At 50.2% G+C, this 27,521-nt stretch overlaps 3 protein-coding genes across 3 annotated transcripts; 1 reads left to right on the forward strand and 2 right to left on the reverse strand.

Moving 5' to 3' along the window:
• Positions 1-2,458: 2,458 nt before the first annotated feature.
• LOC112441453 (interferon lambda-3) lies at positions 2,459-4,175 on the reverse strand. Its single transcript, XM_024978862.2, has 5 exons — positions 3,734-4,175; positions 3,385-3,462; positions 2,929-3,072; positions 2,743-2,823; positions 2,459-2,655 (listed from the first exon to the last, which is right to left on the reverse strand). The coding sequence occupies exons 1-5, from the start codon at positions 3,917-3,919 to the stop codon at positions 2,557-2,559; spliced, it is 588 nt and encodes a 195-aa protein (XP_024834630.1). The 5' UTR covers positions 3,920-4,175; the 3' UTR covers positions 2,459-2,556.
• Positions 4,176-7,490: 3,315 nt separating this feature from the next.
• On the reverse strand, positions 7,491-9,239 carry LOC101902055 (interferon lambda-4). The gene is made up of 5 exons (XM_005219126.2): positions 8,900-9,239; positions 8,405-8,476; positions 8,176-8,319; positions 7,868-7,942; positions 7,491-7,706 (listed from the first exon to the last, which is right to left on the reverse strand). The coding sequence occupies exons 1-5, from the start codon at positions 9,065-9,067 to the stop codon at positions 7,608-7,610; spliced, it is 558 nt and encodes a 185-aa protein (XP_005219183.2). The 5' UTR covers positions 9,068-9,239; the 3' UTR covers positions 7,491-7,607.
• A 16,581-nt stretch (positions 9,240-25,820) lies between these two features.
• Positions 25,821-27,188, forward strand: IFNL3 (interferon lambda 3). Its single transcript, NM_001281901.1, is given in 5 exon segments — positions 25,821-26,006; positions 26,283-26,360; positions 26,673-26,816; positions 26,922-27,002; positions 27,090-27,188. Coding segments are annotated over 5 exon segments (588 nt in total).
• Positions 27,189-27,521: the final 333 nt, after the last annotated feature.

Here is a 27,521-nt window from a genome sequence, read left to right on the forward strand (position 1 = left end):
AAGGACAGATTAAGAAAGGGATTTAATAAAAGAGGAGACTACCGATGGGCAGGTACTTGTAGAAAGGAAGTTATAGAAAATGGAGGCTAAGAGAAGAATAATTTATGGAGGAAGGACATAAGAGGGACCAGGGTCAGGCACTGGTCCAAGTTAGGAAGAAAGGCAGCTCACTGATCTTGATGGGGAAGCAAGAGGAGGGTGGGGACAGGTAGAGTGTGGTATAGATGATGTGGAATTTCTACCTGGTAGCTTCTGTGAGGAAGAGAGCAAAGTAATCTGTTTGGAGAGAGAGAAAAGACATGACGAAGTCACTGATAAGAGGAAGCAGAGAAGACTTGAAAGAGTTGGAGTGAAACTTTCAAGAAACAGAGGTTTGAAGGAAGAGTGATGTCATAGAGACTGGGGTAGGCAGGAGAGCCTGTTTACCTGGATTGTAGCTCCAGGTTATTCATCTTCCTGCCCCGCTTCCATGGATACTGATTATGAAGACTCTTTGTATCAATGACAGTCTTGGGTATGGTGGGGGCATAACAATCCCATGCAGCCAGAATTCATCAGCTCTGTGGGAAACCTGCCTTTCATTTCCGTGTGTATCATTAAGGATGCTTTTGGCTGCAAGTAACAGTAAGTTTTGGGCTTACCTGGTGGCTCAACAATAAAGAATTCTCCTGCAGTGCAGGAGACACAGGAGATGTGGGTTCAATCCCAGAGCTGGGAAGATCCCCTGGAGGAGGGCATGGCAACCTACTCCAGTATTCTTGACTGTAGAATCCTATGGATGGAGGAGCCTGGTGGGCTATAGTCCATAGGGTTGCAGAGTCAGACATGACTGAAGTGACAGCACAGCACAGCACAACAGTAAGTTTTGACTCGACTGGCTTAAAAAATAATTTGAACTTGTTATCTTGCATAAAGTAAAGTAATGCATATAGACACAAAAATCCTTAACAAAATGTTGGCACACAGAATTCAGCAGTACATCAAAAGAATTATACCCTACCACCTAAGGGATTCATTCCAAGCATACGAGATTGGTTCAACATTTGAAAACCAATCAATACAATTCACCAAGACAGGCTAAAGAAAAAAAAAAATCACATGATCATATCAATGAAGAAGAAACATTTACCAAACACAAGCATTCATTTATGATTTTTGAAAACTCTTAGAAAAAATAGGAATGAAAAGGAACTTCCTCAACTTGAAAGAAAGCATCTTGGGACTTCCCTGGTGGCCCAGTGGCTAAGACTCCATGCTCCCAATACTGGGGACCAGGGTTTGATCCCTGGTCAAGAAACTAGATCCCACATGCAGCAATTAAGACCTGGCACAGCCAAATCAATATATACATTTAAAAAAAAGAAAGAAAGAAAAGAGCATCTACAAAAAAAAAAAAAAAACCCACAGCTGACATTTACACTTAATGGTGAAACTGAATGCTTTCCCCCTAAGATCAGGAGGAAGGCAAACATGTCCTCTCTCACCCTTCTTACTCAACATAGTAGTACTGCACTCCTATCCATTCCAATCAGGCAAGAAGGGAAATAAAAGACACATAGATCAGAAACAAAAATGATTTGTAGCCAACACAGTTGTCTACATAGAACGATGCTCACAGTGGAACTAAGTAGTTTTTGGTGATAACTTCCTCTGTGATATTTCTCCCAGCAAATCTCCAATCTGACAAGCCATCCCAGGTTCAGAACCACAGGCAGTTGGGGTGAATGGACCATAAACACAATTTTAACACATATGCTTAGACCTACTCACAGATACAGACTGTAGGTCCATGATAAAGACATTGTCCCACTGATCTGACCCAGACCCAGCCACCTCTAGACATCTTATTTCTTAATGTAATGACAGCTTGTGGTGCAATAAAATCTTCCCTTGTTGTGGTTGGAAAAATCCTTAGTGATTCTTTCACTCCTTGCTCATTCATTCTTTTATATTCTCTTTTTTAAAATTACCTACTTCTTTATTTTTGGCTGTGCTGGGCCTTTACTGCTGCATGCAGGATTCCTCTAGTTGCAGAAAACAGGGGCTACTCTTGTTTCAGCGCATGGGCCTTTCCTTGCAGTGGTCTCTCTGTTGCTAAGCACAGGCCCTGCCTGCGTGTACTTCAGTAGCTGCACCTCAAGGGCCTACAGCACGTGAGCTGTAGAGTGCTACCTCAGTAGCTGTGTCCCACAGGCTTCACTGCTCCGTGGCACGTGGAACTCTCCCCCACCAGGAAATGAACCACATTCCCTGCACTAGCAGGCAGGTTCTTTTCCACTGAGCCACCGGGCAAGTCCACATTCTTTCCTATTCTCTTCATTTCTCTCTTCCCATTCCCCCTGCCACATATGCAGTCACATATTCAGACACATATAAGCAAGGTCAATGTCATGAACAAATAGTTTATTTTCACACATTGTATAAAAAGTACAAGAATAAATATAATTTAGGGGCTTCGTAAAAAAATAGGAATCTAGAACCAATAATCCAGTGGAGGTAGTTGGTGCATAAACAATATCTAAAAAGGTGGGACAGGTTGCAGGCAGGTCTCCGGGGTCAGACACACTGGTCTCCGCTGGCAACACATTTCAGGTCCCGGGTGAGGAGGCGGAGGAGGTTGAACATCACAGAGGCTTCGAGGCAGTCCTGGGACTCCTGAGGGAAGAGGGGGATGGCTCAGTATCTCCCACGTCTGGGATCCCAGCTGCCCCGGACAACAGTTTGCCATCTCTGCTCACTCACCTTCCGGGCCTCCTGGAGGCGGTGCAGCCAGTGGTGGAGGCGGCCCCGGGGCCTGGAGCTTGCTGTGGGCTGAGCTGGGACCTGTGGGCAGAGGAGAGAGGGGTGAGGCTGTGAGGCAGGGCCGGGGACCAAGGGGGATGTCCAGGCGGTCAGAGCCCAGACCCGGCCTGGGGCCCCAACACTCACACAGGCCTGGAGCTTGGAGTGGATGTTCTGCAGCGTGAGAAGGGGCTGCTCCAGGCTGTGGCCCAGGGATGAGTTAGCCATGGCCTCCAGGACCGTCAGTGTCAGGGCCAGCTCTGCCTCCAGAGCCACAGGGCGCTCCCACACCTGAGGAAGAGACAGAAGACACGTGAGAGCTGCAAGTGAGAGGGACCAGGTGAGGGGGCAGGTGAGGGGGGCAGGTGAGGGGGGCAAGTGAAGGGACAGGTGAGGGGGGCAGGTGAGGGGGACAGGGGGAGGGACAGAGGGAGGGGAAGCAGGGTCAGGTGAGAGACACAGTCCACGTGGTTGGCTGAGCAGAAGCTGTGGGAGAGGACTGGGGAGGGCAGGGAGAGAAGGACACGTGAGAAGGAGGAGGTGAGGGGGCACCTGTGGAGCCAGAGCAGGTGAGGGCAGGTGGGGCTGACTCTCCCAACTCACCTGCAGGTGCTTCAGGTCCCGGGTCCTGGGGAAAAGGTGGGTGCTGCAGTCCCAGTCCTTTGGCAAGAACGAGTCTTCCTAGAGAGCAAGGGCAAGGTCGGATCACAGCCGGAGGGACGGAGGGGGGACCCCAGGGAGACCGGAGGATGGCCAGCAACAGAGGAGGGGAGGTTATCTTCCCAAAGATGGTAGAGGCTCATCCAGTACAGGACAGGAGATCGCCCACTGTGGGGAGGGGGGAGGTCAGCCCCGTGGAGGGGGGGCAGACCTGCCTGCAGCTCAGGTAGTCTAGGAACCCACAGGAGGGGGCTGGGGGCTCACCCACTGCAGGAGGGGTGGGGAGACTCACAAAGGCATCCCTGGCCGTCTTGAAGGCCTGCAGCTCTTGAGGGGACAGAGACTTGAACTGGGCCATGTGGCAGCCCCTGGCAGGTGGGAGGGCCCTGGGGGCAGAGGGCACAGGAACTGCTCCTGTCCTGCTCAGCGCCACGGTCGTCAGCATCAGCACCAGCACCAGCGTGCGGCCCGGGGCCATGTCTGGTTAAGGAAGCATAGAAAGGTGAGGGGAGGGAGGGCGTCAGGGAGTGAGGGTGCAGGCTCTGGGGAGGCGAGGGTCCCAGACACTGGTGCGGGGGCTCACCCAGCTTCATTCCTGCTCTCTGGTCTCTGTCAGAATGGGGGATCAAGTGTCCACTCTGAGGCTGTTGCCTGGGATCTCAGTCTTGTCTGGCGTCTCTGACTTCAGCCTCCTCTTCTGGATCTCGGCTCGTTGCTCCGTTCGTGTCTCTGAACTTGCAGCTCTGTCTGGTCTGAGGTGTAACTGCTGCCTGAGCTCCATGGTGCAGCTTTTAGCCTGTGCAGCTGGGCAATCCCAGCTGATGTAGGAAAAGTGAAAACGCAGGTAAAGGCTGACAGTGGCCACCAGGGGAGGCCCGGGCTGGGAAAGCCCAGAGCAGGGCGGAGCCAGTGAGCCAGGTGAGCAACTGAGCGAAAGATAAAATGACATCAATTCATGCTTACCTCGAATGAGTAATGAAGTAATGAGTGAGTAATGAAGACAAAATCAGGATGGGGAGAGCTTCAGCCCCACAAGGGGTGCGGGGGGTTCTTCTGCAGGGACCAGGCTGATTTAAGACTGGGTGAGGAGGGGACAGAGGGATTTTCTCTTTTGCAGCTGCCCCAGTGCAGGAAGAGGAAGGAAAAGTCACCTGTAGGTGTTACCTTGAACAACCTGGACCTTCCAAGAGGGCGGCTGCTCAGAGGATGGAGAAGATCCAGGGGTGCTGTTGAGGGTGAGGAGAGGGGTCAGAAAGGCAGAAACACTCTGTAACTAAGAGAGACCAGCCCCTCCCCACCTGGTACTGATCGTGACAGAATGGGGGAGGGGCGGAGCCTGCACTAACCTGTACTCTGATTGTCAGGCACAGGAATAGGAGGATCTGCTATGAAATCAGGGTGTGACCAAGACTTCTGGGAAGTCAACTGGGTTTGAGAAAAATGACTTCATTCATTCACTAAGTAATTACCCCCTCCCTCACTTTGGGTCAGACCCTTTTAAGGTGCAAGGAAGAGATCACTAAAAAAAATAAAAGGCATAAAACAATCCTTCGTGAAGTGTTTTTTTTTTTTTTTTTTAACAAAAAAAAAGGTACCAGACAGTATGGGATGGGGGGATTAGGCATGTGGAATGTATTATGGTAGATAACATCAGATAATGAAAATGAAAGAAATGAACCAGGGTTGAGAGCAGAGTGGAAAAGAAAGTTTGCATTAAATGCGGTAATGAAATGACACTTGAGGGCAGCCCTAAAGGAAGTGAGGGAGGCAGTTCTGTGGAGATCTGAGAGGGAGCCTTCTAAGAAAAGGGAACAGTCAGTGCACAAGGAAAAGAGAGAGAACCTCCTCCTTTTGTGAGCCTGTCTATGTCTCTGCTGCAGTGTGGTCTTGAATACTCATGATAGCACCAAAGACATCCATGCTTTAATCTACATTTCAAATACAGAAGACAGGCGGTGGGGGTGGGGGACCCAGAGAACTTAAGAAAGTTGTTCATGGTCACACAGCAAATAATCAGTGAAGGCAGGATGTGAACTGAATTTTGTCTGAAACCAGAAAATAGCCACTGCGCTCAGCAGCCCCAGTATGGTTAGCGCTCCTGGACTTGGATGGAGTTGGATTTTTCCAGTAGAAGGTGTGGAGTCCTTTTGACTATTCCTCCCACCCCCTCTTTCCTTCATTCGTAATTCCAGGGAGAGGGTGGACCAAAGTCTTCAGCTGGGAATATCTTTGAACACTAATGCATAACAATGTTTCCAAAGCAACAGCAGGGATGTGCCCAAGGCACCTACCAGTGTTCTGGTCAGTTCTGTCAATTGCAGGGACGTTATATCAGGGGACGGAGAAGGCAATGGCACCCACTCCAGTACTCTTGCCTGGAAAACCCCATGGACGGAGGAGCCTGGTAGGCTGCAGTCCATGGGGTCGCTAAGAGTCAGACACAACTGAGTGACTTAACTTTCACTTTTCACTTTCATGCATTGGAGAGGGAAATGGAAACCCAGTCCAGTGTTCTTGCCTGGAGAATCCCAGGGATGGGGAGCCTGGTGGGCTGCCATCTATGGGGTTGCACAGAGTCAGACACGACTGAAGTGACTTAGCAGTAGCAGTATATCAGGGGAGGAGACATTGCTAAAAGGAATCCTGAAAATTGACAAAATACCTCAAAATTCTTAAACATCATAGTGCTTCTCTTACAAAAGAAGTTCAAGGCAGTGGTTAAGAGCTTGGGAAGAAAGTGAAAGTGTTACTGTAGTCACTTCGGACTCTTTTTGAACTCTTGAACTGTAGCCCGCTAGGCTCCTCTGTCCATGGGATTCTCCAGGCAACAATACTGGAGTGGGTTGCCATTTCCTCCTCCAGGGGATCTTCCTGATTTAGGGATTGAATCTGGGTTTCTTCCGTTGCAGGCAGATTCTTTACTCTCTGAGATACCAGGTAGGAGCTGGGAGCTGGAGTTAAAGATTCCGGGGTTCAAGCCAGGCTCTGACCATCACTAGTTGTGTGACCTTGGGAAACAGGCCTGTAGCTGTCCATAAAGATTGTTCATCCACAGATTCAGACTTTTTTTTTTGCCCCACAGTGGGACAAATAGGATCTTAATTCTCCAACCAGGGATCCATCTCAAGCCCCATGCACTGGAAGCCCAGCATCTTAACCACTGGAACACCAAGGAAGTCCGTTGACAAGTTTTTAAAGTCCAATTGTTTTGTATTTATATGTGTGATGATTTAATGGAGATCAATTATTACTGCCAGTCCATGACTTCAGCTGGAAGTTTCAGAAACATTATTTCAATGTATATTACTCACTGCAAGAGAAGTGCAATAATGCCATGGCATGGATGAGAAAACTGAAGCTCAAAGAGAATTTGTCCAGAGACACGATTATGAAGTGGCAGGGACAGAATCGAAACTCAAGTCACCTGATTTCCCTGTCTCAGCATTCTGTGCTCAACAGCCCTCCTCACAAGGATTACAGGAGAAACAACCAATAAAAATGCAAAAAATATTTAATCATTGGCAATAAATTAACAACAGAAGACAGGATAGCAAATACACAGAAACTTCATCAATACAAAACACACAAGTTAGGGAATTAAAAAAAAAACCAAACTGCTTCTCAGAAGGACTTTTGGCCCTCCACTACCCAGTCCCTCAGGGAATGAGGCCTCTCCAGTGGGGAGCTACAAGAGTCACAGATTCATGGACTCTCAAGGTGACCACTGAGGGTTCAAAGCTGGGATCGGAACCTGTCATGGGACAGGGTTCCTGTAACTACAGAAGTAGAAACTGGTCCAAGAGTCACAGATTTATGGACTCTCAAGGTGACCACGGAAGGTTCAAAGCTGGGATTGGAACCTGTCATGGGACAGGGTTCCTGTAACTACAGAAGTAGAAACTGGTCCATGGTCTGTGGTGGTGGTCAGCGACCAAGGCAGACACGGACTCCAGTCTTTTCCTGGGAGGTTCTTAGGGCAACGCATCCCACGGCAATACCGCTGGTTCCCGGGGACTCTTCCTGGTCTTTGAGGAAAGAGCGCCTCAGGCACCAGCGCATACGGGTCGAGGCTGAGAGACCCCCTGGTTCAGTGAGACCACGGAGGAGGGCGGCGCCCGCAGCCCGGCGCTCTGAGCGCTCCGGGTCCAGACGGAGCGGCGGCGGCATCACAGACAAGGCCCCGCGTGCGCCACCAGCCGCAGGTCCCACGCGAGCAGGCGCAGGAGGTGGAAGATGACGGTGGCTTCGTGGCATCGAGGCGACTCCTGCAGCCCGGGAAGGAGGCAGGGCGGGGCTGAGTCAGGACTCTTCTTCCCGTGAGACCCCCCACTCCAGACCCTCAGGGCTGCAAGCCCGACCCCCGCCCCGTCTCCACCTCCCGCGGTCCTCCCTGCGGTCCAGCCGCGCTCGCGCCGGCTCCACTCACAGCTCGGCGAGTCTTGGGACGCCTCCCGGGCCGCCGCGGGGACCTCCTCCAGGAGCCTGGCCGGGCCAGCTCGAGCTGGAGCGGGGAAGGAGGTCAGCGAAGGCGGTGGAGACCCGAGCCTCCCGTCCCCTCCCCGGTGACTCGGACCCTCATCCTTCCGGCCGCAGAGCAAAGGCGGGAGGATGCCATTCGTGTCCGTGCCCGTTTCCGGGCTCAGTGGGACAGCTTCGCGGTGCGGGTCGTGGCCCTGAGACCAGGGGCGCAGAGCGAGCCGGGAGCGGCGCGGGGCCAGGCCGCCGAGCACTCACGCAGGCCGCCACGTCCCGCCCCGCGGCCGCCAGCAGCTCCAGGGTCTGCCCGACGCCGGGGAAGAGCTCGGGGCTCGGCAGGCTGCTCAGCACGGCCTGGGCGTCGGCGAGGTCGCGGGCCATCCGGCGGAGCATCGCACAGGACTGAGGGAACCGGGCTGGAGTTAGACGGGACGGCGCCCGAGTCGCCCCCCACCGCACACACAATCCCGCCGGCCTCGGGCCTCACCGACGGCCGGGGAGGGTTCCTCTTCGGGCGGATCGAGCAGTTTTGGGGCCCCCAGCTCAGCGTCTCTTCTTCCTGCGGGAAACGCGCTGGGGTGACGCAGGGCCTCCTGGCCAGGGCCCCCGGAGCACTGGGACGTCGAGGATTCCTGGACGTGGATCAGGACTGGTCGGGACGGTGGTGTTTTTCGTGTCCCAAACCAGGCTGCGCTCTGATGCGTGAGCTGAAATGCACCCGCACACTGTGTGCGGAGCCTGCGCCTTGATGTCGAGCCGAGTCCGCCTGGAGGGGGCCCCCCATCTGTGATGCGCCTCAAGTTCTTGTATGACCGACCACCAGAGCCTCAGGGAAGGGGTCGGGGTTGACAGTTCTCCATTCTGAGATCTGCCATGCACCTACTAGACTCTAGTTCGCCAGGGCCCCTTGGGACAAAGACTGGCATATCTGAGCCCGGGGGTGCCAGGGGCGGAGGGGTGGGGGCCTCTGAGCATCACTCACATAGTGGTCCCTCAGCGCCTTGACAGCCAGCAGCGCCCGGGGGTCCAAGGAGCGATAGTGTGAGAGGAGGCAGCGCTGAGGCTCAGTCACGTTGGGGCTGGCAGCTACACCCACAGTCACCAAGACCCACAATCCCACGACCGCTGCGGCTGTGCCACTCTGCCCCATCTCTGCTCCTGCTGGAGGCGACAGATATCAGGGAGCCTAAAGAGAAGGCCCTGAGTCCAAGCCCCTGCCTCTGGTTAGACTGGCACAAGGACTGTCACTCACAGCGTGGATGCTGATCACACCCAGGGGAAGAGGCAGGAGGTGTCCTGACACCCCTCCTACCCTCAGCCTCTCTTCCCTCACTCCTCACCTGCACTGTGGCTTGGGTGCCTGGCACTGCAGCAGGGCCTGTCTTCCACTGGCCTCTGGGTGGTGTCCAGAGTGGTGCCCACTTGGGTCGGCGGTGCCTGCACCCTCCATGGTGGCTTTTAAGTGTTTCAACTGGGACCAGCGAGCAACCGGGCTTCCCCGGTGCAGGGTAAGCTTTCCCAACGTCAGTGCTGGCCATTGATCGGCCCAGAGGGTTGTAGGCAGGGATGTGAGGACTTTAACCCACAGTGAGGCAATGCCAGCAATGATGCCACCCCAGCTGACTGCCAACACTTCCAGGCCCTTTCTGTATCCTTTCACTTTCATCACCCTGGGTGTCGTTATCTCCTTTCTATAATGCCGATTAGCTCTTACACAGTTACTAGGCCCTGTTCCAAGGTATTGATATGTACTCATCTCATTTAACGGAGAAGGCAATGGCACCCCACTCCAGTACTCTTGCCTGGAAAATCCCATGGATGGAGGAGCCTGGTGGGCCGCAGTTCATCGGGTCTCGGAAGAGTCAGACACGACTGAACAACTTGACTTTCACTTTTCACTTTCATGCATTGGAGAAGGCAATGGCAACCCACTCCAGTGTTCTTGCCTGGAGAATCCCAGGGACGGGGGAGCCTGGTGGGCTGCCGTCTGTGGGGTCGCACGGAGTCGGACACGACTGAAGCGACTTAGCAGCAGCAGCAGCATCTCATTTAATATTCCAAAAATGACACTGCAAGAATAGTTCTATTATACCTCCAATTTGCAGATGGGAAAACCGTGGCACAGTAAGACGAAGGAGCTTCTCCAAGATACGCAGCTTATAATCGGCAGAGGCAGAATTTGAGCCTGTACTCAAACCAGCTTCAAAGCTTGATCTCTAAGCCATAACTACCCCCCAGGCCGTATCTGATTTAGTGCCGCCTCTCTTTCCTCTTCTGTCCTCATTTCATTCTATTTCTCTTTCTTTCCTCTCTATTCGCCTCCCCTTTTGTCTCCACCTCTTTGGTCCTGTTTTTGTCTCTGTCAGTAACTTCGTTTGTTTCTTATTCCTTTTTCTCACTGAGAAATGGAGTATTTCCTGCCATATCAATAGACAAGGATGTCACAGCCATCAGTGATTCCAGCCCTCCAAAGGTGAATTTCTGAGCCCAGGAAGGAGAACAACATCCGGCAGCCGTCAAGCTGTAACCACTCCCTATGCTGAATGCTGGGGGACTCAGGATACTGGGCCCAGATAGCGGAGATGCATATGAAAGGAATGATTTCAGTGAGTCCAGACTCTTCCATCTTTGCATACAAGGAAAAGAGCTAAATTCCTTAACTGTGGTATCTGATTTTCTTTAATTCACGACAATACTTCTGACGTTCAGACTACCTACCCCTTGATGCAAATTTCAATGTAACCTGACTCCCTCCCCCTCCCACCTCCTCTGAGTAGTTCTCCCAGGACCTCTTGAGATGCTGCCTCCTGGACTTAAGTCCTGAAAATTTCCACCAAATAAAATGTAACTCAACTTTTAGGCTGTGGCTATTTTTTTAGTCAACATTGCAAACATTCAAGCGTCTCTGTCTCTGTGTGTCTCAGTCAGTCTCTGTTTTGGTTTAAAAATAAAATCTACTGGACTTCCCTGGTGGCTCAGTGGTAAAGAATCGCCTGCCAATGCAGGGGACATGGGTTCCATCCCTGGTCTGGAAAGATTCCATGTGCTGAGGGACAACAGAGCCCATGCACCGCAACTACTGAGCCAGTGCTCTAGGGCCCTTGCTCCGCAACAAAAGAAACTATTGCAATGAGAAGTCTGCACATCGTAACTAGAGAGTAGCCCTCACTCGCTGCAACTGAAGAAGGCCTGCAACAAAAACCCAACAGAGCCAAAATAAAAATAAATAAAAGGGACTTCCCTGGTAGTCCAGTGGCTAATACTCTGGGCTCCCAATGCAGGGGGCCTGGGTTCAATCCCTGGTCAGGGAACTAGGTCTCACATGCCACAGCTAAGACCCTGGTGCAGTCAAATAAATAAATAAAAATATTAAATAAATAAATAATAAAACCTACTACTTTTCCCGATAAAATTAGTAATGCAGGGCCATTGGATAACGCCTGAAAATAGAGACATGCGTAAGGGAGAAAAAGAAAATCTGTCAATTCACCACCCACCTCACCCTGTCTCGCCTCACCCCAGCTCTGGAAACAGTTTTTCCAATGTGTAGAAATGTACATAGACTGATTTGTGTGTATGTTTTCTGATTATTGAAGTAACACATTCGTTATAAAGATTCAGCCAATTAAAAAAACATACAACTTGGAGAGTTAAACAAGTCTTTAATCCCACTTCCTGGAGGTAATCTTTTTAGCAGTTAGTTGCTAATCCTCCTTTTTTCTTTTTCCCTCTATGAACAATTTCTGCCAAGTTGGAGCTTGTCTGTATACAGTTTGGTAGCCTGATTTTTGTGTCTTACCATTATCTCTCCTTTGCATTCCCCCACATCTTTAATCATACTGTATCAGTGAGGTCCCCTGCAGGAAAGATGCCCTAATCAATTTAGGATAATTTGAAGTGGTTTAATACCAGGAGTGTTTACCAAGGGATTGGATGGTAAAGGGAGCAGAGGAGGAGTAGTTCAAGGTCTTGGGCCCAGCCGGTGTATATCTGTCATCCCTAAACCTGAAGAAAGCGGATAGGGGAGGGAGGGGTTCCCTGACCTGGGACGAAGAGAGTCATACACACAGGTGGAGGGAAAGAGAAGTAAATACACTGCCTGTATTCTACTTTCCCTCTCTCGGGGCCTATTACTAGGCTCCCCATTGGCTGCACTCAACAGAAGCCAAAGGCCAGCTTCTGGGGCCCAGAGGAGGCTAGAGAAGTGGGAAGAATGAACTTGGAGGGGCAGATGGAAGACAATTTGCATGTACCACTAGTAAGGCTTCCAATCTAATGGGATTATTGAATACCAATCCCAAACTCCTATTGGTAGGCATTGATATTCTTTCCAGTCTTTTGTTAAAATCATGCTTTTTAAGACTAGGGGAGAGAAAGGGAGTAACTTTTTCATTCTTTTAATGGTGTCTGTCATCTGAAATTTTAAATTTTTCTAATTCATCAATTTTTTTTTCTTCCATGTTTTGTGCTTTCAGCGTATACAAAAAATCATCACCACAGTTCCCTAGATTTTCTCCTATACTACATTATAGGAGTTTTATAGTTCTGCACTTTACATTTAGGTCTATGATATATTTTAAGTTAATTTTTGTGAAAATGTGCAAAGTCTGCATCTAGGTTGATTTATTTATATTTATTTTTGGCCACACCCTACGGCATGCAGGATTTAGTTCCCAGACCAGGGACTGAAACTTCGCCCCCTGTAGTGGGAGCTGGGAGTCTAAACCACTGGGCCACCAGGGAATTCCCTATCCAGTTGTTTCAATACCATTTTTGGGAAGACTATCCTTTCTTTACTGAATTGCCTTTGGTCCTTTCTCAAAAATCAATTGACTGCATTTGTGTGGGTCTATTCCTGGGTACTCTCTTCTGTTACATTGATTTATTTATCTTTTCACTAATAGCAGAGTCTTGATTATTGTAGTTTTATAGTAAGTCTTAACGTGAGAGTGTCAGTCCTTCAACATTGTTCTTCTCCTTTAATACTGTGAAAGCTACTCAGGGTCTTTTGAATTTCTGTTTAACTTTCACTTTGTCAATATCCACAAATTAACTTGCTGGAACTTTGGATTGCATTGACTCTATAGATTAAGTTAGGAAGAACTGACATCTTGACAATATCGACTCTTCTTATCCATATTCATAGAAGAGTTCTATTTTTAGATGTTCTTTTACTTCTCTCATCAGAGTTTTACAGTGTTTCTCACACAGATTTTGTTTATATTTTGTTAGATTTGTATTAATACTTAAGTATTTCATTTTTGGGGATGCTGAATGTAAATGGTATTTTTAATTTCAAATTCAAATTGTTCATTGAAAGCAATAGGCTTTTGTGTATTAACCTTTTATCCTGCCACCTTGCTGTAATCACTTATTGATTCAGAAATGTGTTTTTTTTTTTCCAGAAACATGTTTTTAAAGACATAAAATTAAATACACAGGACTATTAAGAAAACTGATTGTATTGAAACAGTTACCAAAACATTAGAGTAACTTTGCAATAAGTGATACATATGCCTCTTTATAATCATAAGGGATTTGATTTAGGTCATACCTGAATGGTCTAGTGGTTTTCCCTACTTTCTTCAATTTAAGTCTGAATTTGGCAATAAGGAGTTCATGATCTGAGCCACAGTCAGCTCCTGGTCTTGTTTTTGTTGACTGTATAGAGCTTCTCCATCTTTGGCTGCAAAGAATATAATCAATCTGATTTCGGTGTTGACCATCTGGTGATGTCCATGTGTAGAGTCTTCTCTTGTGTTGTTGGAAGAGGGTGTTTGCTATGACCAGTGCGTTCTCTTGGCAAAACTCTATTAGTCTTTGCCCTGCTTCATTCCATATTCCAGGCCAAATTTGCCTGTTACTCCAGGTGTTTCTTAACTTCCTACTTTTGCATTCCAGTCCCCTATAATGAAAAGGACATCTTTTTTGGGTGTTAGTTCTAAACGGTCTTGTAGGTCTTCATAGAACCATTCAACTTCAGCTTCTTCAGCATTACTGGTTGGGGCATAGATTTGGATTACTGTGATATTGAATGGTTTGCCTTGGAAACGAACAGAGATCATTCTGTCGTTTTTGAGATTGCATCCAAGTACTGCATTTCGGACTCTTTTGTTGACCATGATGGCTACTCCATTTCTTCTGAGGGATTCCTGCCCACAGTAGTAGATATAATGGTCATCTGAGTTAAATTCACCCATTCCAGTCCATTTCAGTTCGCTGATTCCTAGAATGTTGACATTCACTCTTGCCATCTCCTGTTTGACCACTTCCAATTTGCCTTGATTCATGGTCCTGACATTCCAGGTCCCTATGCAATATTGCTCTTTACAGCATCGGACCTTGCTTCTATCACCAGTCACATCCACAGCTGGGTATTGTTTTTGCTTTGACTCCATCCCTTCCTTCTTTCTGGAGTTATTTCTCCACTGATCTCCAGTAGCATATTGGGCACCTACTGACCTGGGGAGTTCCTCTTTCAGTATCCTATCATTTTGCCTTTTCATACTGTTCATGGGGTTCTCAAGGCAAGAATACTGAAGTGGTTTGCCATTCCCTTCTCCAGTGGACCACATTCTGTCAGACCTCTCTATCATGAGCCGCCCGTCTTGGGTGGCCCCAAGGGCATGGCTTAGTTTCACTGAGTTAGACAAGGCTGTGGTCCTAGTGTGATTAGATTGACTAGTTTTCTGTGAGTATGGTTTCAGTGTGTCTGCCCTCTAATGCCCTCTTGCAACACCTGCCGTCTTACTTGGGTTTCTTTTACCTTGGACGTGGGGTATCTCTTCAAGGCTGCTCCAGCAAAGTGCAGCCACTGCTCCTTACCTTGGACCAGGGGTATCTCCTCACCACCGCCCCTTCTGACCTTGAATGTGGAATAGCTCCTCTAGGCCCTCCTGCGCCCACGCAGTCACTGCTCCTTGGAGGTGGGGTTGCTCCTCCCGGCCGCCGCCCCTGGCCTCCAGCATGGGGTAGCTCCTCTCGGCTGCCACCCCTGACCTCGGACGCGGGGTAGCTCCTCTTGGCCGTTCCTGCGCCGTTGCAGCCTGGCACTCTTAACCGCTGCCCCTGACCTCAGACGTGGGGTAATTCCTCTTGGCCGCCTCCTCTCAGGCGTGGGGTCCTCCCGGCTTCTGCCTCTGACCTCGGACGTGGGGTAGCCGCCCGCGCTAAATGCGCCGGTCGCAGCCGCCCGCGCTAAATGCGCCGGTCGCAGCCGCCCGCGCTAAATGCGCCGGTCGCAGCCGCCCGCGCTAAATGCGCCGGTCGCAGCCGCCCGCGCTAAATGCGCCGGTCGCAGCCGCCCGCGCTAAATGCGCCGGTCGCAGCCGCCCGCGCTAAATGCGCCGGTCGCAGCCGCCCGCGCTAAATGCGCCGGTCGCAGCCGCCCGCGCTAAATGCGCCGGTCGCAGCCGCCCGCGCTAAATGCGCCGGTCGCAGCCGCCCGCGCTAAATGCTATGGACTGAGGTTTGTGACATTGTACAGGAGACAGGGATCAAGACCATCCCCATGGAAAAGAAATGCAAAAAAGCAAAATGGCTGTCTGGGGAGGCCTTACAAATAGCTGTGAAAAGAAGAGAAGCGAAAAGCAAAGGAGAAAAGGAAAGATATAAGTACCTGAATGCAGAGTTCCAAAGAATAGCAAGAAGAGATAAGAAAGCCTTCCTCAGCAATCAATGCAAAGAAATAGAGGAAAACAACAGAATGGGAAAGACTAGAGATCTCTTCAAGAAAATTAGAGATACCAAGGGAACATTTCATGAAAAGATGGGCTCGATAAAGGACAGAAATGGTATGGACCTAACAGAAGCAGAAGATATTAAGAAGAGGTGGCAAGAATACACAGAAGAACTGTACAAAAAAGAGCTTCATGACCCAGATAATCATGATGGTGTGATTACTGACCTAGAGCCAGACATCCTGGAATGTGAAGTCAAGTGGGCCTTAGAAAGCATCACTACAAACAAAGCTAGTGGAGGTGATGGAATTCCAGTTGAGCTATTTCAAATCCTAAAAGACGATGCTGTGAAAGTACTACACTCGATAGCAGTGGCCACAGGACTGGAAAAGGTCAGTTTTCATTCCAATCCCAAAGAAAGGCAATGCCAAAGAATGCTCAAACTACTGCACAATTGCACTCATCTCACACGCTAGTAAAGTAATGCTCAAAATTCTCCAAGCCAGGCTTCAGCAATACGTGAAGCGTGAACTTCCAATTGTTCAAGCTGGTTTTAGAAAAGGCAGAGGAACCAGAGACCAAATTGCCAACATCCGTTGGATCATCGAAAAAACAAGAGAGTTCCAGAAAAACATCTACTTCTGCTTTCTTGATTATGCCAAAGCCTTTGACTGTGTGGATCACAATAAACTGTGGAAAATTCTTCAAGAGATGGGAATACCAGACCACCTGATCTGCCTCTTGAGAAATTTGTATGCAGGTCAGGAAGCAACAGTTAGAACTGGACATGGAACAACAGACTGGTTCCAAATAGGAAAAGGAGTACGTCAAGGCTTATATTGTCACCCTGTTTATTTAACTTCTATGCAGAGTACATCATGAGAAACGCTGGGCTAGAAGAAGCACAAGCTGGAATCAAGATTGCTGGGAGAAAGATCAATAACCTCAGATATACAGATGACACCACCCTTATGGCAGAAAGTGAAGAGGAACCAAATAGCCTCTTAATGAAAGTAAAAGTGGAGAGTGAAAAAGTTGGCTTAAAGCTCAACATTCAGAAAACGAAGATCATGGCATCTGGTCCCATCACTTCATGGGAAATAGATGGGGAAACAGTGGAAACAGTGTCAGACTTTATTTTTGGGGCTCCAAATCACTGCAGATGGTGATTGCAGCCATGAAATTAAAAGACGCTTACTCCTGGGAAGAAAAGTTATGACCAACCTAGATAGCATATTGAAAAGCAGAGACATTACTTTGCCAACAAAGGTCCATCTAGTCAAGGCTATGGTTTTTCCTGTGGTCATGTATGGATGTGAGAGTTGGACTGTGAAGAAGGCTGAGTGCTGAAGAATTGATGCTTTTGAACTGTGGTGTTGGAGAAGACTCTTGAGAGTCCCTTGGACTGCAAGGAGATTCAACCAGTCCATTCTGAAGGAGATCAGCCCTGGGATTTCTTTGGAAGGAATGATGCTAAAGCTGAAACTCCAGTACTTTGGCCACCTCTTTCGAGGAGTTGACTCATTGGGAAAGACTCTGATGCTGAGAGGGGCTGGGGGCAGGAGGAGAAGGGGACAACAGAGGATGAGATGGCTGGATGGCATCACTGACTCGATGGACGTGAGTCTGAGTGAACTCCGGGAGTTGGTGATGGACAGGGAGGCCTGGCGTGCTGCGATTCATGGGGTCGCAAAGAGTCGGACACGACTGAGTGACTGAACTGAACTGATGCCTCTTTATTGATGATCTAAGTACAAGATAGAGCAGTAGGTTTAACTTTTGAGGTACTAATAGGAGTAAATGATATTGCAAGATATGTGCCATGTCTGTAATATGCTATGAAATATCTGTGTCTTCTTTTATGGCAAAGTCACAACTTCTGCTAATATTATTGTAGCTTGTTGCTTACATTCATAAGGGAAAGAAATGCTAAATTTCAGTTAGAGGTTAATGAAGAAGGAGATGTAACTTTCTCCCATGCAAGTTCACCCTCCCCTGAATCCTACTGTAGGGGTGGTTCATGAACCCCAGATTAAGCTGGACTTTAAATAGAATGAAGTAGATCTATATGTATTGACGTGGAAAAATCTTCAAAACATAGAGTGAAAAAAGGAAATTGTTGAGAACAATACACATGTTGTGACACTCCTTGTGTTTAGAAATACTCATACATGCAAAAGCAATTCACTGGAAATAAAAAATAGCCCTTTCAAAAACAATACTGGGCTTCCTTAGTGGCTTAGTGGTGAAGAATCTGCCTGCCAATGCAGGAGACACCTGGTTCAATCCCTGGTCTGGGAAGATTCCACATGACCCGAGCCAACTAAGCCTGTGCACAATTATTGAGCCTGTGCTCTGGAGCCCAGGAACTGCAACTTTTGAAGCCCCCACTGAAGCACCCTAGAGCCCCTGCTCCGCAGCAAGAGAAGCCACCACTATAAGAAGCCCACGCACTGAGATGAAGAGTAGATCTCACTTGCTGCAACTAGAGAAAGTCCGTGAAGTAATGAAGACCAGACCCAGGTAAGAACAAGTAAGTTAATTAACTAAAAAAACAATGCTGGAGTAATTGGACATCCATAGGCCAAACAATGAACGTTGACATAAAACTCACATGAAAATAAAAATTAACTCAATATGGATCACTGACTTAAATGTAAAACATAAAGCTATAGAAGCTAGAAAAATTTAGGAAGACCATCTTCAAGGTCTAGAGGTGGACAAAGGGATTAATCCATAAAAGGAAAATTGATCAACTGAACTTGATCAAAAATTTTTGCTCTGTGAAAGATCATGTTAAGAAGACAGGACTTCTCTCATGGTACAGTGGATAACAATCCACCTGCCAATCCAGGGGGCATGGGTTCGATCCTGGATCCAGGATGATCCCACATGCCTGGGAGCAACTAAGCCTGTGCTCCACAACTACTGAGCCCATGCTCTAGATCCAGTGAGCCACAACTACTGAGCCCAAGTCCTGCGACTACTAAAGCCCACGTGCCTAGAGCCTGTGCTCCACAACAAGCCACCACAATGAGAAGCCAGAGCACTGCAACCAGAGAGAGCCCTCGTGAAGCAATGAAGACCCAGCACAACCAGAAATAATTAATTAATTTAAAAAGAAGATAGAAAGATGAGCTAAAGACTGGAAGAAAATACTTGCAAACCACCCGTCTTATGAAGGACTAGTATCTTGAATAGATAAAGAACTCTCCAAACTCAACAGTAGGAAAATTAAACAATCCATTTGGGAAATGAACAAAAGACATTAAGAGACATTTCACCGAAGAGTGAAAGTTGGGACATAAGTATATGAAAAGATGTTGGACATTGTTAGCCACTAGAGAGATGCAAATTAAAACCACAATGAGATACCATTATACAACTATCAGAATGCCTAAAAAAAATAGTGACAACACCAAACGCTAGTGAGGATACAGGAAATTGATCACTCATTGCTGGTGTAAATGCAAAATGGTACAGCCCCTCTGGAAAAACAGGGTTGGTCGTTTCTTAAAAAACTAAACATGCGGGGCTTTGCTGGTGGTTCAGTGGTAAAGAATCTGTCTCCCAGTTCAGGAGACATGGGTTCAATCCCTGGCCTGGGAAGATCCTACATACTGTGGAGCAACTAAGTCTGTTAGTTGGTAATTGGTAAAGGACTACATATTATTTAATAGAGTGTTATTAAATGATATTTATTCATTTACTAATTATAAAACTATTGTTCATTTGCTGTTGAAAATTGGAATTGCAGACATGTTTTTCTCAACCATTGTTAACAATAATTATAGCTGATACATGCTGAGCACTTCCTGAATGAAGAATCCCATGGACAGAGGAACCAGGCGGACTACAGTCAGTCAGACATGATTGAAACAACTTAACATGCACACACATGAAATAATACTCTAAGGAAGACAGAATTTTTCTAAGACCCAGATGAGGAAAAAAGCTGAAAAACAGAAGGGAGGGATGTTTGTGCAAGGAAAGAGAAAGAAAAAGACAGGGAGAGAAGACAGGATGTAATGACAAAAGAGCGTGATGGAAGAGCAAGCAGTAGAAACCCTAGTATGAGCTCCTGGAGGGCAGGCACTTGTATTGGTACCTCTGCCAAGCTTGCTGCTTCCAATTGAAGGCAATGGTGTGTTTTCAGTTCATCACTAGAGAGCCAAAGAAAGATCAACACACAGAAAATACAGAGTCCTCACTGAGGAAACCAGAAGGGAAAGAGACACGTGTACCCCAATGTTCATCGCAGCACTGTTTATAATAGCCAGGACATGGAAGCAACCTAGATGTCCATCAGCAGATGAATGGATAAGAAAGCTGTGGTACATATACACAATGGAGTATTACTCAGCCATTAAAAAGAATACATTTGAATCAGTTCTAATGAGGTGGATGAAACTGGAGCCTATTATACAGAGTGAAGTAAGCCAGAAGGAAAAACAACAATACAGTATACTAACGCATATATATGGAATATAGAAAGATGGTAACGATAACCCTGTATACGAGACAGCAAAAGAGACACTGATGTATAGAACAGTCTTATGGACTCTGTGGGAGAGGGAGAGGGTGGGAAGATTTGGGAGAATGGCATTGAAACATGTGAAATGTCATGTATGAAACGAGATGCCAGTCCAGGTTCAATGCACGATGCTGGATGCTTGGGGCTGGTGCACTGGGACGACCCAGAGGGATGGTATGGGGAGGGAAGAGGGAGGAGGGTCCAGGATGGGGAACACATGAGAAATAAAGGAATAAAAAAAAAAAAAGAAAAAAGAAAATACAGAGTCCAGAAAGCAAACAGTAGCAATTGGCTCAGGAGCGAGGGTCAGGTAGAGTCATCGCTGGCACTGGCCCAAGGTGGCTAAAGTCCACACACGCTGGCCACTGGCCAGCACTGACGTTGGGAAAGCTTACCCTGCACCGGGAAGCCCGGTTGCTCACTGGTCCCAGTTGAAACACTTAAAAGCCACCTTGGAGGGTGCAGGCACCGCCGACCCAGGTGGGCACCACTCTGGACACCACTCAGAGGCCAGTGGAAGACAGGCCCTGCTGCAGTGCCAGGCACCCAAGCCACAGTGCAGGTGAGGAGTGAGGGAGGAGAGGCTGAGGGTAGGAGGGGTGTCAGGACCCCCCTTGTGTGATCAGCGTCCACTCTGTGAATGACAGTCCTTGTGCCAGTCTAACCAGAGGCAGGGGCTTGGACTCAGGGCCTTCTCTTTGGGCCGCCTGACATCTGTCGCCTCCAGCAGGAGCAGAGATGGGGCGGAGTGGCACAGCCGCCGCGGCCATCGGGCTGTGGGTTTTGGTGAGCCCGGCACTGCCTCCTCTCACTTTATCGCTCCTTGAACCTCTTGGCGCTGCTGGCTGTCAAGGCGCTGAGGGACCACTATGTGAATGATGCTCAGAGGCCCTGGTCCCCCCCCTCCCCGACCCCCAGACCCTCCGGCCCTGGGCCCTCCAGGCTCAGAGACACTAGGCTTTGGCCCGAGGGGCGCTCATGTTCTAGCGTCCAGCAAGCACATCTCTGATTTCAGGGTCCACAACTGTGACTCTGACGTCTTCCTGGGTGTCCCGTGGTCGGCTCATATACGGCCTTGGTGAGGGTCACGGAGGGGCGCCCACTCCAGGCGGACTTAGCTCCACATCGAAGCGCCGGCTCCGCACCGGGAAGGCGGGAGCATTAAATCTCCGCACACTCATCAGAGCGCAGCCTGGTTCAGGACACGAAAAACACCACCGTCCCGACCAGTCCTGATCCACGTCCAGGAATCCTCGACGTGCCCAGTGCTCCAGGGGCCCTGGCCAGGAGGCCCTGCGTCACCCCAGCTCTTGTCCCGCAGGAAGAAGAGACGCTGAGCTGGGGGCCTCGCAAAGGCTCTATCCGCCCGAAGAGGAACCCTCCGCGGCTGTCGGTGAGGCCCGAGGCCGGCGGGATTGTGTGTGTGGTGGAGGGCGGCTCGGGCGCTGTCCCGTCTAACTCCAGCCCGGTTCCCGCAGTCCTGTGCGATGCTCCGCCGGGTGGCCCACGACCTCGCCGACGCCCAGGCCGTGCTGAGCAGCCTGCCGAGCCCCGAGCTCTTCCCCGGCGTCGGGCAGACCCTGGAGCTGCTGGCGGCCGCGGGGCGGGACGTGGCGGCCTGCGTGAGTGCTCGGCGGCCTGGCCCCGCGCCGCTCCCGGCTCGCTCTGCGCCCCTGGTCTCAGGGCCACGACCCGCACCGCGAAGCTGTCCCACTGAGCCCGGAAATGGGCACGGACACGAAAGGCATCCTCCCGGCTTTGCTCTGCGGCCGGAAGGATGAGGGTCCGAGTCACCGGGGAGGGGACGGGAGGCTCGGGTCTCCACCGCCTTCGCTGACCTCCTTCCCCGCTCCAGCTCGAGCTGGCCCGGCCAGGCTCCTGGAGGAGGTCCCCGCGGCGGCCCGGGAGGCGTCCCAAGACTCGCCGAGCTGTGAGTGGAGCCGGCGCGAGCGCGGCTGGACCGCAGGGAGGACCGCGGGAGGTGGAGACGGGGCGGGGGTCGGGCTTGCAGCCCTGAGGGTCTGGAGTCGGGGGGGTCTCACGGGAAGGAGAGTCTCGACTCAGCCCCGCTCTGCCTCCTTCCCGGGCTGCAGGAGTCGCCTCGATGCCACGAAGCCACCGTCATCTTCCACCTCCTGCGCCTGCTCGCGTGGGACCTGCGGCTGGTGGCGCACGCGGGGCCTTGTCTGTGATGCCGCCGCCGCTCCGTCTGGACCCGGAGCGCTCAGAGCGCCGGGCTGCGGGCGCCGCCCTCCTCCGTGGTCTCACTGAACCAGGGGGTCTCTCAGCCTCGACCCGTATGCGCTGGTGCCTGAGGCGCTCTTTCCCCAAAGACCAGGAAGAGTCCCCGGGAACCAGCGGGATGCGTTGCCCTAAGAACCTCCCAGGAAAAGACTGGAGTCCGTGTCTGCCTTGGTCGCTGACCACCACCACAGACCATGGACCAGTTTCTACTTCTGTAGTTACAGGAACCCTGTCCCATGACAGGTTCCAATCCCAGCTTTGAACCTTCCGTGGTCACCTTGAGAGTCCATAAATCTGTGACTCTTGGACCAGTTTCTACTTCTGTAGTTACAGGAACCCCTGTCCCATGACAAATTTCAATCCCAGCTTTGAACCTTCAGTGGTCACCTTGAGAGTCCTTGAATCTGTGACTTTTGGAGCTCCTGGCTGGGAAGGCTTCATTCCCTGAGGGACTGGGTAGTGAAGGGGCCAAAAGTCCTGAGAAGCAGTTGTTTTTTTTCTTTTAATTCCGTAACTTGTGTGTTTTGTATTAATGAAGTTTCTGTGTGTATTTTCTATTTTGTCTTCTGTTGTCAGTTTATTGCCAATTATTAAATATATTTTTTTTGCATTTCTGTTGGTTATTTCTCCTGTGATCATGGGGAGGGGGGGGCTGTTGATCACAAAATGCTGAGACAGGGAAATCAGGTGACTTGAGTTTCAGTTCTGTTGTTGCCACTTCATAGCTGTGTGTCTGGACAAATTGCTTCTCTTTGAGCTCCAGTTTTTTCATCTACGCCATGACATTATTACACGTCCACTGCAGTGAGTAATATATATTGAGATAACGTTTCCAAAGCTTCCAGCTGAAGTCACAGAATGGCCTTAATGACTGGTCTCCATTAAACCACCATGCACATAATACACAAGAACCCTACTTCTTCCATTTGTCCTGACCTGTGGATGGGCAACCATTGTCGTGTCGTCGTGGTGAAGTCGCTCAGTCATGTCCAACTCTTTGCGACCCCATGGACTGTAGCCCACCAGGCTCCTCCATCCATGGAATTTTCTAGGCAAGAGAACTAGAGTGGGGTGCCATTTCCTTCTCCAGGGCAACCATTGTGGCCAAGTGCAAAGATTGTTTCCCAGGGTCTCATAGGTAGTGATCAGAACTAGGTTTGAACCCAGAATATTTTCCCCCAGCTCCAATGCTCCTAACCACTCCCATGAACTTCCTTTCTAAGAGAAACAGTATTTAGGAATTTTCAGATAAACAGTCAGTTTTCATGATTCATTGTTGTAGGGATATCTTTTCCCCTGATATGCTGCTGCTGCTGCTCCTAAGTCGCTTCAGTCGTGTCCGACTCTGTGTGACCCCACAGACAGCAGCCCACCAGGCTCCCCTGTCCCTGGGATTCTCCAGGCAAGATCACTGGAGTGGGTTGCCATTTCCTTCTCCAATGCATGAAAGTAAAAAGTGAAAGTGAAGTCGCTCAGTCGTGTTCGACTCTTCGGGACTCCATAGACTGCAGCCTACCAGGCTCCTCCATCCATGGGATTTTCCAAGCAAGAGTACTGGAGTGGGGTGCCATTGCCTTCTCCAGGGGATCTTCCTGACCCAGGGATCAAACCCAGGTCTCCTGCATTGCAGGCAGACGCTTTACCCTCTGAGCCACCAGGGAAGCCCTAAAAGCAGAGGATGACCCTGATCTTTTCCCTTGATATAAGGTGCGTGCAATTGACAGAATCTGACCAGAACACTTGTAGATGCCCAAGGCACATTCCCGCGGTTGCTTTGGAAACATGATTATGCATTGGAGCTCATAGATATTCCCAGATGAGGACTGTGGGCCACCCTTTCCAGGCCTCCATACTTTCTGTTGGAGAAATCCATTCCCTCTAAGTCCAGATCTAGCCACACTGGGGCTGTTGAGTGCAGTAGTTACTTGTCTGCTGTCAGATAAAACTCAGTTCACATCCTGCCCTCACTAGTTATATGCTATGTGGCCTTGAACAACTTTCTTAACCTCTCTGAGTCCCTGCAATATCTTCTGTGTTTGAAATGTAGGTAAGCATGGATGTCTTTGGTGCTATCATGAGTATTCAAGACCACACTGCAGCAGAGACATAGACAGGCTCACAAAAGGAGGAGGTTCTCTCTCTTTTCCTTGTGCACTGACTGTTCCCTTTTCTTAGAAGGCTCCCTCTCAGATCTCCACGGAGCTGCCTCCCTCACTTCCTTTAGGGCTGCCCTCAAGTGTCATTTCATTACCTTATTTAGTGCAACTTTCTCTTCCATTCTACTCTCAACCCTGGTTCATTTCTTTCATTTTCCATTATCTGATGTTATCTAACATAATACATCCCACATGCCTAACCCCCCCATCCCATACTCTCTGGTACCTTTTTCTTGTAAATGGCTCCATGAAGGATTATTTTATGTCTTTCATTTTCTTCCAATACTGTTTTCTTGGCACCTTAAAAAGAATCTGACCCAAAGTGGGGAGTAAATAATTACTTAGTGAATGAAGGCATTTTTCTCAAGCCCATCTGATTTCTCTGAAGTCTTAGTCACACCCCAATTTCATAGCAGATCCTCCTATTCCTGGGTCCCTCTGTACCTGACAATCAGAGAACAGGTTAATGCAGACTCCACCCCTCCCCTATTCTGTCACTATCCATAGGTGGGGAGGGGCTGGTCTCCTCTCTTAATTCTAGAGTGTTTGTGCCTTTCTGACCCACTCTCCCCACCCTCAACAGCACCTCTGGATCTTCTCTCATCCTCTGAACAGCCTCCCTCTTGGAAGGTCCATGTTGTTCAAGGTAACACCTTCTACAAGTGCCTTTTCCTTCTATTCCCCGCACTGGGGCATCTGCAAAAAAGAAACTTCCTCTGTCCCCTCCCCACCCAGTCCTAAATCAGCCTGGTCTCTATAGGAGACCCGCCCTTGTGGGGCTGAAGCTACTTCAGTCCTGATTTTGTCTTCATTACTCACTTCCTCCGAGGTGAGCACCAATCAATGTCAGTTTCTCTTTCGCTCAGTTGCTCACCTGGCTCACTGGCTCCGCCCTGCTCTGGGCTTTCCAGTGTTAGCCTGTAGCTGTGTTTTCACTTTTCCTACATCAGCTGGGATTGCCCGGCTGCACAGGCTAAAAGCTGCACCATGGAGCTCAGGCAGCAGTTACACCTCAGACCAGACAGAGCTGCAAGTTCAGAGACACGAACGGAGCAACGAGCCGAGATCCAGAAGAGGAGGCTGAAGTCAGAGACGCCAGACAAGACTGAGATCCCAGGCAACAGCCTCAGAGTGGACACTTGATCCCCCATTCTGACAGAGACCAGAGAGCAGGAATGAAGCTGGGTGAGCCCCCGCACCAGTGTCTGGGACCCTCGCCTCCCCAGAGCCTGCACCCTCACTCCCTGACGCCCTCCCTCCCCTCACCTTCCTATGCTTCCTTAACCAGACATGGCCCCGGGCTGCACGCTGGTGCTGGTGCTGATGCTGACGACCGTGGCGCTGAGCAGGACAGGAGCAGTTCCTGTGCCCTCTGCCCCCAGGGCCCTCCCACCTGCCAGGGGCTGCCACGTGGCCCAGTTCAAGTCTCTGTCCCCTCAAGAGCTGCAGGCCTTCAAGACGGCCAGGGATGCCTTTGTGAGTCTCCCCACCCCTCTGGCAGTGGGTGAGCCCCCAGCCCCCTCCTGTGGGTTCCTAGACTACCTGGGCTGCAGGCAGGTCTGCCCCCCCACCCCCGAGGGGGCTGACCTCCCCACTCCCCGCAGTGGGCGATCTCCTGTCCTGCACTGGATGAGCCTCTGCCATCCTTTGGGAAGATAACCTCCCCTCCTCTGTTGCTGGCCATCCTCCGGTCTCCCTGGGGTCCCCCCTCCGTCCCTCCGGCTGTGATCCGACCTTGCCCTTGCTCTCTAGGAAGACTCGTTCTTGCCAAAGGACTGGGACTGCAGCACCCACCTTTTCCCCAGGACCCGGGACCTGAAGCACCTGCAGGTGAGTTGGGAGAGTCAGCCCCACCTGCCCTCACCTGCTCTGGCTCCGCAGGTGCCCCCTCACCTCCTCCTTCTCACGTGTCCTTCTCTCCCTGCCCTCCCCAGTCCTCTCCCACAGCTTCCGCTCAGCCAACCACGTGGACTGTGTCTCTCACCTGACCCTGCTTCCCCTCCCTCTGTCCCTCCCCCTGTCCCCCTCACCTGCCCCCCTCACCTGTCCCTTCACTTGCCCCCCTCACCTGCCCCCCTCACCTGCCCCCTCACCTGGTCCCTCTCACTTGCAGCTCTCACGTGTCTTCTGTCTCTTCCTCAGGTGTGGGAGCGCCCTGTGGCTCTGGAGGCAGAGCTGGCCCTGACACTGACGGTCCTGGAGGCCATGGCTAACTCATCCCTGGGCCACAGCCTGGAGCAGCCCCTTCTCACGCTGCAGAACATCCACTCCAAGCTCCAGGCCTGTGTGAGTGTTGGGGCCCCAGGCCGGGTCTGGGCTCTGACCGCCTGGACATCCCCCTTGGTCCCCGGCCCTGCCTCACAGCCTCACCCCTCTCTCCTCTGCCCACAGGTCCCAGCTCAGCCCACAGCAAGCTCCAGGCCCCGGGGCCGCCTCCACCACTGGCTGCACCGCCTCCAGGAGGCCCGGAAGGTGAGTGAGCAGAGATGGCAAACTGTTGTCCGGGGCAGCTGGGATCCCAGACGTGGGAGATACTGAGCCATCCCCCTCTTCCCTCAGGAGTCCCAGGACTGCCTCAAAGCCTCTGTGATGTTCAACCTCCTCCGCCTCCTCACCCGGGACCTGAAATGTGTTGCCAGCGGAGACCAGTGTGTCTGACCCCAGAGACCTGCCTGCAACCTGTCCTACCTTTTTAGATATTTTTTTATGCATCAAAATCAGTTTTTTTTTTATTTATTGCCTCCAAATAATTATTTATTTATAGATGACATTTCTCAAACTCAGACCCAGTATGTTTATTTTTCTACTTTTTATAAAAAACGTACAAATAAACAATGAGAAAATGATACTTCCTTTGGTGTGGGTCTCTGTACTTATGTATGTGAATTTTGGGGGGAGGGCGCCACAACAAATTCTCACAAACTGAATGACTCCACAGAACACAAATTCATTATCTCACACTTACACAGGTCAGGAATCTGGGTGGGCTTG

Source organism: Bos taurus, chromosome 18 (assembly GCF_002263795.3).
Source record: "Bos taurus isolate L1 Dominette 01449 registration number 42190680 breed Hereford chromosome 18, ARS-UCD2.0, whole genome shotgun sequence".
Lineage (NCBI taxonomy): Eukaryota > Metazoa > Chordata > Mammalia > Artiodactyla > Bovidae > Bos > Bos taurus.